Below are 20,179 nucleotides of genomic sequence, written 5' to 3'. Positions count from 1 at the left end.
TAAAAAACGGTAAAAAAAGAGTTCTTTGGGTCTGAATAGCAGACCCGTCCGTGTGCCTCCTACGGACACTAAGCAAGAACTTGTTAGCTGGGAGCCAGCAGGAGGGTGTATACTGCAGGGGAGGAGCTAACTTTTTCTTTGTATTACTTAGTGTCAGCCTCCTGGTGGCAGCAGCATACACCCATGGTCTGTGTCCCCCAATGAGGCGAAGGAGAAACATGACCTGTTGGTGGGCCTTGAGGACTGGAGTTGGGGACCCCTGTTCTAGGTGACTGAGTGCAGGCTGTTTATACTCCTATTATGTCTCCTAGCGGCAGGACGTATACCCACGGCCCTTTGTGCCTCAGTGTTATGTCTCCTAGCGGCAGGACGTATACCCACGGCCCTTTGTGCCTCAGTGTTATGTCTCCTAGCGGCAGGACGTATACCCACGGCCCTTTGTGCCTCAGTGTTATGTCTCCTAGCGGCAGGACGTATACCCACGGCCCTTTGTGCCTCAGTGTTATGTCTCTTAGCGGCAGGACGTATACTCACGGTCCTATGTCCCCCAGTGTTACTAACAAGAAAACCCCTTTTCTTCACTTTAACCGCATTACCATATACTTTTAGACCCCTCAATCCAGGTGAGGTCAACTATTATTTTCCAATTTATCTTTTAATTAAGTCTTTTGTGCAAGTATTTAGTTAAGAGCATAAAGTCCGGTCATCAGACTACAAATAACACTGTACTACAAGTCTCAGCAGATCTGAACATAAATACAACAGAACATTAGAACATAATATGATGTGTCAGTAAATTGTGCAATAATATAGAAGGCGGACACATTAGTGCAAAGAAAAAGTCACAGGAATTGGCAATCACAGATGAGAACCGATGATATTGAAAGAAACATGATGGGGAGAGTAGTACATGTCATAGATAAACCATCTTAGAACGGGAAAATCTCCACTGATTGAATGCTACTGGACAGTCCTGGTGCCAGAAATTGTTCACAGTAGTCCAATACTTCCAGCAGCGCAGAGGAGGTTCAGCAGAAGGGTCTCATGTATTTGCGCTACCATCTTGCACAACGTCCTGCAGCATCTTCTTGGTGTCACCCCTGTGCCAGCAGCTCAATTTAAAGGTGTTTTCTTGATTTTTACTGTCCATGCCCCAGCTGATTAATACATGAGCGGACACAGAGAAGAGGCCCTGTACAAGAACCGTAGATGGCTCTCTGCAGTCCAATAGCTCCTCATAATGCACAATTTTACCTGCTTTAGAGGTAGATGTGGCTCCCTTACCTCTTGGCCCCTTGTCTGTGCACCAATGGTATGGTTGCCCCTACATTGACAGGTTTGGCCAGTGCTCTTTACCTAGGGAACCGGCCACCACTGTTAGATTGCAGAGGTGTCCAGTTACCTACACAATGAGCAGTGAACTATAGAAATAACAATCCCTCCGTTATTAAAAATCTAATAAGAGGCAAATTGCAAAGTTGATTGTCTTTCCAAACACTTTACAATTTTACCCACTTCTGATGAGAAACCCCCCTTTAAAATCTGTAATTTTGGTGATACAACAGGTGGTATAATTTTTTTCTAAGTAAACCAAAGCTTCCGTTTTTCTTATTACCGTAATATTTTCCAACTCACGTCTTATTCTCACAGTTAAGGTATATGTGCAAAGAAAGAAAAGGCAACTATAAAAAAAAAAATTAATAAAATAATATAAGTTCAGATTTTTGTCCATTAGTTGTTTTCCTTTAAAAACCTTTACATAATAGAAATGATTAATTAAAATCTGGTAATCTCCATTTGATTCAGCGTTTAGGCATAAGTCTGAAGTAGATGTCAGATTGTGCCCAGAATAATTTAGGGTAACACAGTCGCTAAAAGCTCAGGCTTCGTCCTCAGGATTTCTGCTGTCTGTGCACCACCTGGTAAGATGATCCTTTGGGTCAATGATCAGCCCCAGAATGATAGCAACCACGGCCAACAGCTGGATGGCCAGACATCAGATAATAATGCGGACCAGATCAGACTGCCATAAGACAGATACAACTTCCCCCGTGGTCCTACTAAATCTAACATGTATGATCAGAGGTCTTTATGACAGGTCAGTAGGATCGCAGGGATGGGATCTGGGTCTATCAGCTGTAAAATAGATGATGAAGCCGACTCCAGGGTTAGACGCTCAGTATTTAGGTTCCTGAGGTATGATCACGCCTAGGGTCAGAGGTCAAGCTCTTCTGCTCCGTTACCAACATGGACGTCGCCATTCATTTCCCGCACAGAGTCTATACCAAGATATCCCAGGAGGATGTCACTCCGCCGGCGGGAAAGATGCAGGATGTCTTCTGCCAGTGACTGAACCGTAGTGTATCTCACCTTATCCAAATCGAACATGTCCTTTAAATACTGCACGATCTGGTGCTGATGGGAAACACAAGAAGAAGGAAGTCATGGCACCGAAAGAAAAGTACAATTCGGCCGAGCCACACAGGAGATCAGCAGGTCTTCTATATACTATGATAATAACTATTCTTACAGCATATAGAACAAGTGATCAAATGATCAGAGGTTCAAGTCCCCAGGAAAAAATACAAAAAAAAAAAAAAAGTACAAGTTAATAAAAAAAAGATTTAAAATATATATATATATATATATATATATATATATATATATATATATATATATATATATATATGTATATATAAAAAATTTGAAGCACATTTTCAGATCTTAAGAAAATATAAAAATTGACCTGAAAATAGACTTGAAATATAATAATTTTTTTTTTTTTTGCTGCTTCTCTTCCCCCCACCCAAAAAAAAAAATGAAATAAAAAGTTATCATACCATCCTCTAGAGGTCACAGCTGGTCACTGAATGTCTTGGTCAAATTACACCCTGTGCCCAGTGTAAAATACATAAAAAGTAACTTCTATTAGTACCCAAAGATAACTGAATTAATATAACTTACTTTAAAGAAATTACAAATTTCTGTTAAGTTTTCCTTTGGACCTAGAAATCCATATGCCAGTATAGGGCTGACGTGCTCCGATACGGAGTAGAAATGTGATATGAAGCCGTCTGGCACCTGATAAAGATAAATGATCATTAATTATAAAAGGTGAAATTATTATATTCCGGCATCTATGAATCCTGATCCGGTTGTACAATGTGGGATCTCAGAAACCAGGATCAGAAGGCGACAGATGATAGCAGGCAGTCTACTAGCCAGAGGGGGCGCTACACTGATATCTCACCGCCCAATAATGCAACTGCTATAGCAATTGCTAACATCAGGTAGAGAACTTACACGGAATATATGTACATCAACACAACATTGACAGTCACTGTATTCCCCCCTCAGGAGCCCCCATATCTCTAAAAATTCCCACCTGCATAAATATGCATCTAAATTTGTATTAATTTAATTAACCAATTGCGGATATCCTCACCATGAGAAGCCTCTTTTTTGCTTTCAAAACTGACCAGCACGCTGTTGCCAAGGCCTGGGGAGAAGAAATAATGGGTCAATGTCTTATCTTACAGCCAATATATTACATATACAATATATTATCCCTTCAATATTTGGTGACCGCCCTTTTCTTCATCACTTCTTCTTGGTCACTTGCACACAATCTTTGAAGGAACTCTGCAGGAGGTTGTTCCAAACATCTTGGAGAACTGACCCCAGACCTTCTGTGTATGAGGCTCATGGAAATCCTTCTGTGTCTTCATGTGATCCAAGACAGACTGCATGATCTGAGATCAGGGATCTATGGGGGCCGGATCATCACTTCCAGAACTCCTTGTTCTTATAATGACAGTGGCTGGACGTTGGGTTGTTGCTTTGATGCAGAATAAATTTGTAGCCAATCAGACAGCTCCCAGAAGGATTTACACAAGCTGAAATATACAGAAGATCTGTGCTCAGTGCTTCAAGATGTTTGGAACAACCTCCTTGCCAAGTTGCTCCAGAAATTATGCAAATTGCATTTTGTTACTAGATAAAGATAAAACTATTCAGAGTATGTGAACTAGTTGCAGATTTGCCTGTGGAATTTTCTGCGCGGATTCTTCTTCTCTTGGCAGAAAATACAGTTGAAAATCCGCACGGATTTGTATGCGTTTTTGTAAGCTAAATAAAGATATGTTAACAAAAAAAAAAAAAACGAACAATTGTGATGTCATTTCCTTGTCCAACCTCTTCTTTGACATACTCCATTGAAGAATGTTTACACACACAGATACCATATATACTCGAGTATAAGCCGACCCCCCTAATTTTGCCACAAAAAAAACTGGGAAAACTTAATTACTCGAGTATAAGGTGGGAAATGCAGCAGCTCCCAGTAAATGTCAAAAGTAAAAATAAATACCAATAAAAGTAAAATTAATTGAGACATCAGTAGGTTAAGTGTTTTTGAATATCCATATTGAATCAGGAGCCCCATATAATGCTCCATAAAGTTTATGATGACCCCATAAGATGCTCCATATTAAAATATGCCCCATATAATCCTGCATAAAGGTTAATAATGGCCCCATAAGATGCTCCATAGACATATTTTCCCAATAGAATGCTGCACAAATGCTGATTATGGCCCCATAGATGCTCCATACAAACACTTGCCCCATTTACTGTTGCAATAAAAAATTTAAAAAAATAAAAATAAAAAAATCACATACTCACCTCTCCGTCGCTCAGGCCCCCGGCACTTTCAATATTCACCTGACTTTGTTCCGGGGCGCACTAACCACGTCATCGTGCCCTCTGACCTGAGCGTCACTGCAGAAGACGCTGAAGATGGAGCGGCGCCGGAACGGGGAGCAGGTGAATATCGCCCAGCGCAGCGCTCCCCTCCCCGTTAAACTCACCTACTCCTGCGGCTGTGCAGTGCCTGCTTCCCTGACGCCGCAGCTTCATCCTGTACTGAGCGGTCACCGTTGCCGCTCATAACAGTAATGAATATGCGGATCCACCTCCCATAGAGGTGGAGCCGCATATTCATTACTGTAATGAGCGGTACCATGTGACCGCTCAGTACAGGAAGAAGCTGGGGCGCCAGGGAGCCGGGGACCTGCAGAGACCGCGCCAGGAGTAGGTGAGTATAATTAGACAGCCCCCCGCCCCCCCTTCCCTGCCAACCCCTGGGTATGACTCAAGTATAAGCCGAGGGGGGGGGACTTTCAGCCCCAAAAAATGGGCTGAAAATCTCGGCTTATACTCGAGTATATACGGTACATCTATAGATAGTTAGATAATACCAAGCCTGATGTTTAGTAATAAACATAAAATGATACATAAAGAGTTAAATAAAGAAAAACACACAAAATCTGTGTTAGGCCGGGGTCACACTTGCGATAAAAATCACACGAGTCTCGCACCTCAGTACCCGCACTGCCGCCAGCACTCAGACCGGAGCGTTCAGCTGCATAGAAATACATGCTGTCGCACACTCCGGTCCCGAGTGCCGGTGGCAGTGCCAGGTATTGAGGTGCAAGACTCATGTGAGTTTCTCGCAAGTGTGACCCCCAGCCTTAATCGCAATATGTTTAATTTAAATAAAAAAAGATGGCGTGGGCTCCCGTGCAATTTTCCAAACCAGAGGGAAAGCCAGCGACTGGGGAGGGTCGATGTTTATAGCATGGGACGGGGGTAATACCCATAGATCTTCCTAGGCTACTAATATCAACTCACAGCTGTATATTTAGCCTTTACTGGCTATTAAGAGGAGCCCCCCCCCCCCCCCCCCCAAAAAAAAAAAAAAAAAAAAAAAAAGACGTGGGGTCCCCCTATAATAACTATAAAAAACAGCTATGTAGACAGCTGCGGGCTGATATTAATAGCCTAGGAAGGGGCCATGAACATTAGCTCTCAGCCACCCCAGAAAAGGCACATCTCTAGAATGCACCAATTCCGGCACTTAACCTCTCTCTTGCCACATGCTCTATAGCAGTGGCAAGTGGGGTAATAGTTGTGAAGTTGATGTCACCTTTGTTTTGTAAGGTGACATCAAGCAGGTTTAGTAATAGAGAGGTGTCAATAAGGCTACGTTCACACTAGCGTTGCGCCGCCCTGCGTCGGCGACGCAACGCGCGACATGCGCAAAAACGCGCGCGTTTTGCGACGCGTGCGTCGTTTTTTGACGAAATCAGACGCAAGAAAAATGCAACTTGTAGCGTTTTCTTGCGTCCGACGCTAGCGTCTAAAACGACGCACGTGTCGGAAAACGCGTGTAAAAAGACGCACGCGTCCCCTATGTTAAACATAGGGGCGCGTCGCCGCTGCGTCGCCGACGCAACAGCGACGCGACGCTAATGTGAACGTAGCCTAAGATACCCATCTAGTACTAATCCTATAGTTGTTACATGGTAAATAATAAAGACACAGCCAGAATAAAGTCTTTTAATGAAATAAAACACCACATAGTTTCCCATATTTATTATACGCCTATTTCCTTCGACGCCCTCGTTCTCCTGCAAAAACAAATTAAATTATAAACCAACACAAATACTCCCTGTTCAGATGTAATCCATTTAATAACGAGTGTCCCACGAAGATTTCCGATGTAGAGCTGTCACATTGGGAGATGTGACAGCTCTACTGGGTCTCCGATGATACTTCCGCAGTGTAGTTCATCGGAGTTCGTGCTCTCACTTTACGGCACTACAGCTGGGTGAGAATTTTCTCACACAGCGGTGCCGTAAGTGACAGGACGAACTCCAGTGACCTCTAAGCAGTGGAGTGATACAATGTGGGAGGATACCTCCTATCACTGTCACTGGAGCCCCTGGAGAGCAGTCACATCAGATCGTCGAGGCCCTCATTATTAAATGGATTACATTGGAACAGGGCATATTGGGTTGGGTTATTATTTTTGAAGGCAATCGAGGGCGTCGGGGATTAGCTGTTTGGTGAGTATGTACTGCATGTGTATATGTATGTACTGTATGTGTATATGTATATGTTTTGTTTTTTTCTAATATTCAACACAGTAGCCAATGATGGGACTACTATCGCATCATCGGCTAATGCTGCCACTGTTCTATGTGACTGCAGACATAGCCGGATGGGACTAGTAGTCCCATCAGACGATGCCTGCCTACACACAGACCCACACGCACACCCCCGCAGACCCCCACAGACACACGCAGATACATACAGACACCCGCACATCTTCTCCTCACAGTCTCCGCCCACAAACTCTTCCTCCTGTCTTTCTGCAGCTTTTTTCGCACGCACATCCACAGCAAATCTTTTTACACCTGCGGATTTGTTGCAGATTTGACTGTATCAGTGGAAGTCAATGGATGCAGAAACGCTGCAGATCCGCAAAAAGAATTGACATGCTGAGGAAACTAAAACACTGCGAATCCACGTGGATTTTTCCGCAGCATGTGCACAGCAATTCTGGATTCACATAGATTAACATTGGTTGTGCACTACACTGCGGATTTGGTGCAATTCTGGAGGTCCAAATATGCTGCGGATCCGCAACAAAATCCTCAACGTGTGCACATAGCCTTACACTACTATTTTAGAAAGCTTCTTACTCTGCAGCGGTTTTCCCCACTAACGCTTTTGCACAGTCCTGTATATAAATACATTATCGTATAGACTAAGTATGTGCCCCCTTCCACATCCCATCTACAGCAGATTTTCTGATCTCCCATCCTACATCCATAATATGGAGTCGCCGCTCTGCAGATATAATGGCTCCTGCTCTTCTGGGAAGGATTTCTACAAGATTTTGGAGGCATCTGTGGGAATTTTTTCCCCTTCATCAAGAAGAGCATTTGTGGGGTCAGACCCTGATGTTGGGGGTCACAATCTCTGCTCTTGGATGGGGCTGAGGTCCGGGCTCTGTGCAGCCGCTCATGTTCTTCCACCCAACTCCCCCTCCATGTCTGTATGGTCCTTGTGCACTGGGCACAGTCATGGGGGACAGAAAAGGGTCTTCCCAAACTGTTCCCACAAAGCTGGAAGCTACTATTGTGATATGTTAATGCTTCAGCACAATACATTTTGGACATCACTGGAACCAAGGGGGTCGAGGCCGACCCCTGGTAACAAGCCCATGGTGTTATCCTCCTCCACCATTTGAACAGCGGGCACAATGCAATCAGGGGGTAACGTTCTCCTGGCATTCACCAAACACAGACTCATCCATCAGACGCCAGATAGAGAAGTGTGATCCGTCACTGCACAGAACATGTTTCCTCCAGAATCCAGTGATGGCAGCTTTACACTACTCCATCCATCAGTTGGCATTGGGCTTGGTGATGTAAGGCTGCATGCAGCTGCTTGGTCATAAAGCTCTCGGCAGGGGCGCTGTGTTTGTGCTGATGTTAATACCGGAGGAGGTCTGGACTCTGCAGTTATGGGGTCAGCAGAGCGTTGGTGACTTTTCTGCCCTCTGCTCCTCAGCACTCGGCCCCCCACTTTGTAAAGTTACGGGGTCTCCACTTCGTGGCTGAGTTGCTGCGGTTCCTTCTGTTTCTCAATAATATCAGTCACAGGTGATGGGGAAGATTTAGCAGAAAGAAATGTCATGAACGGACTTGTTACCCCGGTGACTCTTATTACAGGACCGCGCTGGTATCAGTGATCTCTGCACCACCGACCGCTCTGTCACATTTATAAAGGCAGACAGCATGGCGGGGGGCCGGAGGTTATACACTAGAGCATGAAGGACCAGATGTTGTACACTGGAGGGGTTAGGGTCCGGATTAGAAATCTGAATTCAATAATTAAGACGCTACACTTTTCTCTACTGTCCTTTAGCACTTTCTTGACATAACAGAACAGATTCCTATTGGTGATGTCTTACTTCCCTGCACAACATCCTCCACAATACACAAGGATTATATAAGGTTAATTCTCCCTTCTTACTGTTTCCTTGAAGCTGTCAGACAACCAACGGTTGCGCAGTACAGCAATCACCGAGGAAGGAGGGTTTTCTAGGTCCTCAAAGGCATCCATTAGGATAAAATCCAGCACAATGTCAAAGAAATTCATGCAGACAACCTGGATGGGAGAAGACAACACACATTTACTATCCAGAGAGGAGGTCTCCCAAGTCCTGTCCCCAAACCTATCAGTCCTGTTTGTACTAATCCACAAGACGCTCCTTTGGGAGACGTGTTCCTGTAAGCAGATGTGTTATTTACTGCTGTCTTCTCCCTAGATACCAATGTCTGATCTCTACTGATCTCTACAGAACAACAGGTAAATAGAAAGACATAACAGAAAGCTGTAGAGCCGAATAGTAGAAATGACTACTTCTACATAGGTTAGTGGTTACCATTAGTTTACAAGATTGCACCAAGTTTCAGCCAACAATCTTCATTCCTTCATTTACAGGCTCCTGATATGTGGTTGCAGGCTAATCTAAGGCTTAGATTTTCACTTGTAAGACCATCTCTTCCAGTAATATAGGCTGGATGTGAGGACTGTGTCTCTCCCAGTAATATAGGCTGGATGTGAGGACTGTGTCTCTCCCAGTAATATAGGCTGGATGTGAGGTCTGTGTGTCTCTCCTAGTAATATAGGCTGGATGTGAGCTCTGTGTCTCTCCTAGTAATATAGGCTGGATGTAAGGGCTGTGTGTCTCTCCTAGTAATACAAGACTGATGTGAGGTTTGTGCGTCTCGCCTGGTAATATAGGATGGATGTGAGGTCTGTCTCTCTTCCGGTAATATAAGCTGGATGTAAGGGCTGTGTGCCTCTCCCACTAATATAGTCTGGATGTAAGGGCTGTGTGTCTCTCCTAGTAATACAAGATTGATGTGAGGTCTGTGTCTCTCCTAGTAATATAGACTGGATGTGAGGTCTGTGTATCTCTCCCACTAATATAGGCTGAATGTGAGGTCTGCATTTCTCCTAGTAATATTGCCTGGATGTGAGGTCTGTGTGTCTCTCCTAGTAATACAAGATGGATGAGAAGTATGTGTGTCTCTCCTAGTAATACAAGATGGATGTGAGGTCTGTGTCTCTCCTGGTAATATACGCTGTGTGTGAGGTCTGTGAGTCTCTCCCAGTAATATAGTCTGGATGTGAGGTCTGTGTGTCTCTCCTAGTAATACAAGATGGATGTGAGGTCTGCATCTCTCATGGTAATATAGGCTGGATGTGAGGTCTGCATCTCTCATGGTAATATAGGCTGGATGTGAGGTCTGCATCTCTCATGGTAATATAGGCTGGATGTGAGGTCTGTGTCTCTCCTAGTAATACAAGATGGATGTGAGCTCTGTGTCTCTCCTAGTAAGGCTGCCGTCACACTAGCAGTATTTGGTCAGTATTTTACATCAGTATTTGTAAGCCAAAACCAGGAGTGGAAAAATTAGAGGAAAAGTATAATAGAAACATATGCACCACTTCCGCATTTATCACCCACTCCTGGTTTTGGCTTACAAATACTGATGCAAAATACTGACCAAATACTGCTAGTGTGACGGCAGCCTAAAACAGACTGGATGTGAGCTCTGTGTCTCTCCTGGTAATATACGCTGTGTGTGAGGTTTGTGTGTCTCTCCTAGTAATATAGGCTGGATGTGAGCTTTGTGTCTCTCCTAGTAATACAAGACGGATGTGAGATCTGTGTCTCTCCTAGTAATACAAGACGGATGTGAGATCTGTGTCTCTCCTAGTAATACAGACTGGATGTGAGGTCGGTGTCTCTCCTGGTAATATAAGCTGGATGTGAGGTCTGTGTGTCTCTCCTAGTAATACAGACTGGATGTGAGGTCTGTGTGTCTCTCCTAGTAATATAGACTGGATGTGAGGTCTGCATCTCTCCTGGTAATATAGGATGGATGTGAGGTCTGTGTGGCTCTGCTAGTACTACAAGATGGATGTGAACTCTGTTTGTTTTATCCAGCAACAGACTGTAAGTGAGGTCTATGCATATCCAAAATACTTCTGTCTCCATTAGCTCATATCATCACAGCTTCTATCCTACCGTTATTTCCTCTGTATGTGCTGTACTCCTCGTCGTTTTTTTCTGACCTGCTTCAGAGAGTACATGCTTTCTCCCCTCTCCATCTAATGGAAATCTGTGCACATCCCTACTCCATGTTGCCAACACTTAAAGGGAACTTGTCACCCCCAAAATCGAGGGCGAGTTAAGCCCACCGGCATCAAGGGCTTATCTACAGCATTCCTTAGGCTATATTCACACTTAGCGGTTTTTACCGCGGAACCGCCGCGATTTTGATGCTGCGGGTCCGCAGCAGTTTCCATAGCGTTTACAGTAACATGTAAACCCTATGGAAACCGCAAACCGCTGTGCACATGCTGCGGGAAAAACCGCGCGGGAACGCAGCGGTTTACAACCCGCAGCATGTCACTTCTTTGTGCAGAATCGCTGCGATTCTGCACCCATAGGAATACATTGAACCGCTTACTTCCCGCATGGGGCTGTGCCCACGTTGCGGGAAGTAAGCGGATAATGTGCGGGTGGTACCCGGGGTGGAGGAGAGGAGACTCTCCTCCAGGCCCTGGGAACCATATTTGGGGTTAAAAAATAAAAAATCTGGTTATACTCACCCTCTGATATCCGGAGCTCCTGGGCGCTGCACGCGGCCGTCCGGTCAGAGTTGCTGTGCGACCAGGACCTGTGGTGACGTCGCGGTCACATGACCGTGACGTCACGAAGGGTCCTTCTCCCACAGCATCTTTGGAACCGGACCGCCGGGTGCAGCGCCCAGGAGATCCGGACATCAGAGGGTGAGTATAACCAATTTTTATTATTTTTAACATTACTATTGATACTGCATATTGCTGCATATGCAGCATCAATAGTATAGGCGGAAACCCGCAGCGGAAACCGCGGAACAAACCGCGATAAATCTGCAGGGAGAACCGCAGTTGTTTTGCCCTGCAGATTTATCAAATCCGCTGCGGGAGAACCCGCAGGGACCCGACGCAAGGTGTGCACATAGCCTTAATGCTGTAGATAAGCCCCCGATGTATCCTAAAAGATGAGAACAAGAGGTATATTATACTCACCTGGGCAGGTGGTCCAATCCGGTGGGCGTCGCGTTCCGGTCCGGGGCCTCCCATCTTCATACGATGACATCCTCTTCTGGTCTTCACGCTGTGGCTCCGGCGCAGGCGTACTTTGTCTGCTCTGTTGAGGGCAGAGCAAAGTACTGCAGTGCGCAGGCGCCGGGAAAGGTCAGAGAGGCCCAGCGCCTGCGCACTGCAGTACTTTGCTCTGCCCTCAACAGGGCAGTCAAAGTACGCCTGCGCTGGAACCGCAGCGTGAAGACCAGAAAAGGACGTCATCTGATGAAGATGGGAGGCCCCGGACTGGACCGCGCCCCCAGGTGAGAATAGTCTAACCTCTTTTTCTTATCTTTTAGGAGACATTAGGGACTTATCTACAGCATTCCAGAATGCTGTAGATAAGCCCCTGATGCTGGTGGGCTTAGCTCACCCTCGATTTTGGGGGTGTCAGGTTCCCTTTAAGGAGAGGAAAGAGAGAGCAAATACAGCCGTCAGGACCTGGAGGCGAAGGATATTGCTCTTATCAAGGCAGTACATAGAACTGATATTTAGCCCTCTCTGAGCAAATGCAAATCCATAGAGCAACAAGGACTCTCAGCTTGCAAATGATGGCGGAGGCCTAGTAGTTGCATTAATCGGCAGGTGACTGCACATCGTTAGCGATAGGCAGTCACAGGCCATGGCTAGAAATCCCCTTTATCTGGAATGGGGCCTTTGAACGATTGTTCGTAAAAGAAGAGTAAACTTTCCTTACCCCACGTCCTTCCAGCTCCCTCTGCGTGGTCGGCCACGATTCCTCCTTTGACGCATACAGTAGCATCTGTTCATAGTTCTCAATGAATCCCTTGGGGTTCTAGCAGGTTTACAATATAAAGATCTCACTCAGTAACGTCCCCTATTATTACACCCATCACTTACTGACATGTACAATGCCCAGTACCTTCTCTGCTCTCACAATAAGTCCTGTCACCATCTGCTTTCCAACTTCACCAAAAAACAGCAGATTCCCATTATCCTGGAGTAACAGCTGCAAGAGAAATCCCAGAGTGGATGATAGTCTCCTTCCTACCAGTAATCTATGATAGAACACATTGGTTTCGGTACCTTGAAGGCTTGACGGACGCAGTGGAGTTTAGCCAGAAAGTCATGGTCGTTGTAGCATCCCAATAACTGAGTCCTGAAAGTGGAAAACACCTTTAAATAATCTTTAAATGTAAAATACCTTTAATGTTAGTGTTTTCACTCCTACTCCCTTCTTGGACATTTAGGACATAAAATGTCTGATATAAGCCGGTCCCACCACAGGGACCTGGTTATTTGTCGAGGCTGGATCACATCTTGACCCACTGAGAATAGAGCAGTGGCTACACATGTGCAGCTTTCTAGATTTTCTTGCCTGTGACTTCGAAAATTGCTAAACATGCTTTCATAGCTCCTACAGAAGTGAATGAAGAGAGACACAGATGCGAGGCTGCCTCTGTATTTGTGGCCCTGCAATTATTAGAAATCTAATACAAATTAATTAGGAAAGCCACAAATGCAGAGCCGTCTCTCTATTCCCCACAGTGCCAAAAACGGGCCCTGTTGTCAAGATATCTCGGAATAGACATTTACCATCAATACTTGGAAGTGGTAAAAAATGTCTCATAATTGTGGGTCCCACATATGTGACTCCCTATCACTTATATAGGGGATCCCGACCACCCCATCCCTCTTCACAGAACAACATTAGCAAGGAGGAGTTTACTCGCTCATCACTAGTTTATACTCGTTGCTCGGGTTTTCCAGAGTATGCTCGGATGTCCTCCAAGTATTGCTTGGAGATTTAGTTTATGTCGACGCAGCTGTATGATTTGCGGCTGCTGGACAGCCTGAATACATGTGGGGATTCCCTAACAAACAGGCAACCACCACATGTACTCAGCCTGTCCGGCAGTCACAAATCATACAGCTGTGTTGACAAATATCGTAGTTACTTACCGATAACGGTATTTCTCTGATCCCATGACGGCACTAACGAGAGAGGGATCCGCCCTCAGGGACAGGAAACCCACAGGTTAAAAAGGCGGGACCTCTCCTCCACCTCAGTTGGTTTACAGAGCCTTGCAGGGAATTTCTGCTGTAACTTAATTGGTTATTTTTACACAACAAAATATAACTGTATAACTATATATATATATATATATATATATATATATATATATATATATATATATATATATATATATATATATATATATATATATATATATATATATATATATATATATATATATACATACACACACATATTTTTTTTTTTTTTTTATGCACACCTCGTGACTTAATTTATAAGTAGTGTGGACACCCATACGTGAAGGGAGGGAATATACAGGTGCCGGATCAGAGAAATACCGTTATCGGTAAGTAACTACGATATTCTCTTACCCCATGACGGCACTAACGAGAGAATTTCAAAGAATGAAAATTTTAGGGTGGGACCACTGCCTCAAGAACTCTCCTACCAAAAGTTAAGTCTGAGGGAGAAGATAGATTAAGCTGATAGTGCTTGAAGAATGTAGAGGGGGAAGACCAAGTGGCTGCTCTACATATTTGATCTATTGATGCTCCACCACGTTCAGCCCAAGAGGTTGCCACCGACCTGGTTGAATGAGCCTTAATTGTGTCCGGAGCTTGTTCTCCGGAAGAGGTATATGACATCTTGATGGCATCTCTTACCCACCTCGCCAACGTGGCTTTCGATGCCTTGTGACCCTTATTTGGTCCCTGAAAGCAGACAAACAGAGCCCTCCCTTTTCTACACTCCCTTGTGGCTGATAGATAGTGTGTTAGACATCTCTTTACATCTAGAGTGTGTAGAGCCTCCTCTTTTTTGTTTTTTGGATTGGGGCAAAAAGATGGTAACGCTATCTCTTGAGACCTGTGGAATTTTGACGCCACTTTGGGAAGGTAAGAAGGGTCAGTTTTGAGGATTACTCTGTCATCTAATATTTGTGTTAGAGGTGGGTAGGCTGATAAGGCCTGCAGATCACTAATCCTGCGAGCTGAGGTTAGGGCCACCAATAAACAGGTTTTCCAAGATATTATTTTTAGTGAAGCCTGAGATAAAGGTTCGAACGGCGCCTTAGTTAGTGCTGAAAGGACTAAGTTCAGGTCCCAGGGAGGAGCGGTGAGATGTATAACTGGTCTGGACCTAGTAGATGCTTTAATAAATCTTTTTACCCAGTGATTCCCCGCCAAATCCTGATTATAAAGGGCACCCAATGCTGCAATCTGAACTTTCAGGGTGTTTGTTGCCAGGCCTTTCTCTAATCCTTTTTGCAGAAATTCTAGAATTTCCTGGATTGGCATCTGATCTGATAGAGTAACTGCTGATGTGGATAGGAACTTTTTCCAGATCTTGCCGTATGCTTTGGTAGTTACAGGTTTTCTACTAGCCAGCAGGGTAGAAATTAGATTTGAAGAAAACCCCCTTTTTGTTAACAGTTCCCTTTCAAAAGCCAGGCCGTCATATGTAAACTTTTTATTTGTGGGTGATTCACTGGTCCTTGATGCAGGAGGTCTGGGATATCTGGGAGTACCCATGGATCCGCTATGGACATTAGGCGTAGCCATGGGAACCATACTCTTTTCGGCCAGAACGGGGCTATCAATATCACTTTGGCTCTGTCCTCCCTGATTTTTTTCAAGACTAAGGGAATTAGAGCTATCGGAGGAAACACATAAGCTAGATGGAATTTCCATGGAATTAACAACGCGTCTATAGCCACTGGACTCCCCCGAGGATCTATCGAGCAGAAGGCCTCCGTTTTCCGATTTTGATTGTTTGCAAATAGATCTATATCCGGGGCCCCCCAAAGATCCACTATGCGTTTGAATATTCTTGTATTTAACTCCCATTCCCCCGTTTTAATTGGGTTCTGCTTAGAAAATCCGCAGTTTGATTTTCTGACCCTTTTATGTGAAGGGCTGTCAGGGAGGACAAGTTGGCTTCTGCTTGTGACATGATGAAATTTGTCACTTTCATTAGGGATTGAGACCTTGTCCCTCCCTGATGGTTTAAATATGCTACTACCACCCTGTTGTCCATCAGTACTCTCACGTGGTGGGAACGGAGGGAAGTTAAAAAATGATTGATGGCGTACTGAACTGCTAAAAGCTCCTTCATGTTTGAAGTAAGGTCTTTTTCTTCTACTGACCAAGGACCTTGGGCAATTTGCCTGTTTAGGTGGGCCCCCCACCCCCAAGGACTTGCGTCTGTGGTCAGGATTATCGAGACTGGCCATACCCATGGAACCCCCCTCCTGAGATTGGACGGGTCTGTCCACCAAGCTAAGGAAGTTTTTGTCCGAGAGGATATTTTTAATTGCTTTTCTAAATTTCCTCCTGCGTGGGATACTGCCTCTAGTATTTCCCACTGGAGATCTCTCGAGTGGCTCTGAGCCCACTGTACCGCTGGGATACAGGATGTCATCGACCCCAGTATGGACATGGCTCTCCTTAGAGTGATCAGAGGAGAGATACTCAACTGATTCACTAGATGTATCATGTTGGATACTTTTTCTTCCGGCAGACGACACTCTTGCTTTGTTGAGTCTATTACTATCCCCAAGTACAACTGTACTTGAGATGGGATAAGCCTGGATTTTTCCAGGTTCAAAAACCATCCTAGATTTGATAGGGCTACCATCACTCTGTTTAGTTGCTGGCTGCAATGTAGAGAGGAACTGCCCATCACTAGGAGGTCGTCCAGATAAGGCACAATCAATATGTTTTGTTCCCTTATATGGGCCATCACTTCCGCCATTAATTTTGTGAATACTCTCGGGGCAATGGCTAGACCAAACGGAAGAGCCCTGTATTGGTAATGTTTCAGTTCCCCTTGTAATCATTACTGCAACCCTGAGATATTTCCGGAAATCCGGATGGATTGGCACATGATAGTATGCGTCCTTTAAGTCTATAACAGTCATGAAACAAGACGGGATAAGGGATCTGACACATGATTTTATTGTCTCCATTTTGAATTTTTCTATTACCAGGTATCTGTTTAGTTGTTTCAAATTTATAATTACTCTGAAAGTTCCGTCCGGCTTTGTTCGAAGAAAGAGCGGAGAATAAAACCCCTTTGTCTCTTCCTGTTGCGGAACTTCCTGTAAGACTTTCTTCTCCAGAAGACTGAGAACTTCTCTCTGGATACTCAGCTGCTCGATCTCTGACTTTCTTCGTGGTGTGACCACAAACTGATTGTGTGGCATTGAGTGAAAGATTAGTCTTAGGCCCGTCTTTATGATGTTTAGGGTCCAGGCACTTCCAGAAATTATTTCCCAGGTTGGAAGAAAGTGGGTCAGTCTCCCTCCTACCTGGGGCACACCCTCATTGTGGCTGTTTTTTATTATCCGGCTTGTTGAACATGAAACCTCCTCTTTTGAATTTTCTGTCTTCCCACCCCTCCTTTTGGTTTTTTGGGGGGCGTCTTTGTGTGAACCTCCTTCCTCGAAAGGGCCATCTATAAGATTGATTTAGGAATCCCGGAAAGGCTTTCTTTTTATCAACCGCTTTTTCGAGGACATCGTCTAGGGTGGGACCGAACAAATATTCACCTTCACACGGAATGGAACACAACTTAGCTTTAGTTTGCAGGTCCCCCGGCCAGCACTTTAGCCATAGTGCTCTCCTAGCCGCATTTGAGAAGGAAGCCGATCTTGCCGTCAGTCTAACTGAGTCTATTGAGGCATCTGCTAAATACGCAGCGGCACCTCTCATCGCTGACACAGAGTCCAGTATAGACTCTCTCGGGGTTTTATTTTTTAATTGAGTCTCTAAATGATCCAGCCAGACCATTAGTGCTCTAGCTGTACACGTAGCAGCTATCCCGGGTTTTAGCCCCCCGCTGGCGGCCTCCCAGGACCCTTTTAGGAAGACATCGGCCTTTTTATCCATAGGATCCTTGAGGGTCCCCTCCTCATCAATGGTGTTCTTAATACATGGCGCACAGAGTTTTTTAACCCATGAATCCGGCAAATCAGCTGAACAAAGCGGGCATACTCTATTTTTACTTTTCCCCTGGCATTTCTTTCCCTAGGAAACAATAAACCCCTATTAGAATTTCCACTTTCACGGAGGTCACTTACCCTCCTAATGTGAGGAAGATACCGGTTGTGGCTTTGAGGATGCCTCCTCCAGTTGAACCACCGTCTCCCTCCTGGATCCACCAGAGCCTCTGCTACGCTGGGATCCTGAGCTGCTGCGCTGCGTGGGTTTTCTTGAAGAATGGCGCTCCTTCGGGTTCTTTGTCACAGGGGCCTGTGAAATTTCTTCCACCGACTGCTCTATTCCACTCATGGTGGTAATCTCTGAGCAGCGGTATGCCCCTTTCCTTCCGGATATATACCGATGGAGCGGCGCCAGGCAACTTCCGGTTTACCCAGAGGTGCCCTGCGCCGCCCCGGAAGTGACCCCCGCACCTGCGCAGTAAGTCGCCGGACCTCGCGCGCGCGCTCACTACTTGCCGGCTCACAGGAGGGACGGAGCTTCTGCAGCCGCTGCTGCACCCTGCGTCCTGCCGCTTGTCGGTGACCGGCGTCACCACCCCCTGTGCGCCTCATGGACCGGCGGAGGAAACCTCCAGGTAGCCGCCGCTACCTATTACCGACCACTCCATTGAAACGAGAAGAGGCAGGCTCGGTCCTCTTCACTGCCTCCCCTCCGCGCATATCCACGAGGCCCGCCGACCCCGGAACGCGCCTTCAGGGAGGAATCCACCCGAGACCGTGGCAGGGCCCCCCGCTGCCTGAACTCGGCCCGATGGTCCCTGGACTCCTGGATGGTAAGCTGTGGGTCCCAGTCAGGGACAGGAAACCGAACTGAGGTGGAGGAGAGGTCCCGCCTATTTAACCTGTGGGTTTCCTGTCCCTGAGGGCGGATCCCTCTCTCGTTAGTGCCGTCATGGGGTAAGAGAAAACTAAATCTCCGAGCACGCCAAAGTACTTGGAGGACACCCGAGCGTACTCTGGAAAACCTGAGCAATGAGTATATTCGCTCATCACTAGCTTAAAGGTTTTTTTTTTCTTAAGATATTTCCCCTTAAACATGTTGCAGATGGGTTGGGTTCTGGGTCCAAAGACCCCCACTGATCACCTCCACTTTGCACGCAGAAAGTGATACCAGGAGCCATACAGTGCTAAAACAAACAGGAACTGAGCACTGCTACTTGTATGAGTGAGTGATCTTTTCAGGGATCATTAGGGGTCTTAAGACATAGCCCCTCACTGATCTGCAGTAAGTTAAGGTACTCTTTAAGTGGAGGGTGGTCGAGGATCTACCCTATGGGACAGATGGGAGTCTGGCAGGGCACAAACACTCATCAGAAATCTGTGCATTTGCTGCAGAAACAAATCAGAGGAACAGATTTTCAATACCAAAAAAATTCTGCTGCTTGTACATTTGTCCCCCTAACACAACCCTTACCTCACAGTCCGGCACGTTACTTCTCCGATGCTGACCAGCCTAATCGCGTCCTCGTAGGCTGCTGCAGGCTTGGCTGGTAGGAATGGACCTTCGTTCAGTTGAATGGACTCAAAAAGCTGGAAAGCAAATAATGTCAACATTAACAAATAATTCTGTCAACATAAAACAAGCTACATAAAAAGAAACAAACAAAAAAATGACGAGCATGGATCTGAGAACTCCATGCATAAAAAAAAAAATGGAGAGTGGAGGAGTGTCATTCGGCGGACGTCAGCCGGAATCAGACTGATTACTGTGGGTAATGCCTATACCTGCCCATTCACTACATTATAGGAGTCGTCACCTCTACTGCGGAGAAGAAGGAATCATCTGACATTGTGCTGATTTCGTCATCCATTTGTAACTGCCTCCTGCCCTCCAGTAATGGAAACATCAGGGCTCCTTCTGTTTTAGGAGAGGATCACATAAATATACAATTCTCTAATAACAAGCAGTAGGATTGTTATATTCTCTGACATTTTTAAATGTTTTTTTAATTACTTGACTTTCTTACTCTTCTGGAATCTAAAGGCCCCCATAGAAATTAGATTTAAAAGGGGTAGTGCAAGCTTGTGGCCACAATTCCATAGAATGTAAGTCCGCAAGGACAGGGTCCTCGCCCCTCTGTACCAGTCTGTCACTGTAAACCTGCTTACTGTAAACGATA

General features: G+C 45.4%; 1 protein-coding gene across 2 annotated transcripts in view; it reads right to left on the bottom strand.

Moving 5' to 3' along the window:
• Window positions 1–636: 636 nt before the first annotated feature.
• Window positions 637–20,179, bottom strand: part of MIGA2 (mitoguardin 2) — a 32,714-nt gene continuing 13,171 nt past the window's right edge. For both annotated transcript variants that reach the window (XM_069748178.1, XM_069748179.1), the window contains exons 8-16: window positions 19,817–19,917; window positions 19,474–19,589; window positions 13,108–13,180; window positions 12,944–13,030; window positions 12,758–12,856; window positions 8,887–9,021; window positions 3,446–3,499; window positions 2,965–3,081; window positions 637–2,415 (exon numbers count right to left, since the gene is read on the bottom strand). In XM_069748178.1, coding sequence (XP_069604279.1) covers window positions 2,215–2,415; window positions 2,965–3,081; window positions 3,446–3,499; window positions 8,887–9,021; window positions 12,758–12,856; window positions 12,944–13,030; window positions 13,108–13,180; window positions 19,474–19,589; window positions 19,817–19,917 — 983 coding nt within the window. In that variant the 3' untranslated portion in view covers window positions 637–2,214. The remainder of the gene's footprint in view (window positions 2,416–2,964; window positions 3,082–3,445; window positions 3,500–8,886; window positions 9,022–12,757; window positions 12,857–12,943; window positions 13,031–13,107; window positions 13,181–19,473; window positions 19,590–19,816; window positions 19,918–20,179) is intronic.

This window comes from Ranitomeya imitator, chromosome 2 (genome assembly GCF_032444005.1).
Source record: "Ranitomeya imitator isolate aRanImi1 chromosome 2, aRanImi1.pri, whole genome shotgun sequence".
Taxonomy (NCBI): domain Eukaryota; kingdom Metazoa; phylum Chordata; class Amphibia; order Anura; family Dendrobatidae; genus Ranitomeya; species Ranitomeya imitator.
This window is presented reverse-complemented; position numbering and strand designations above follow the sequence as displayed.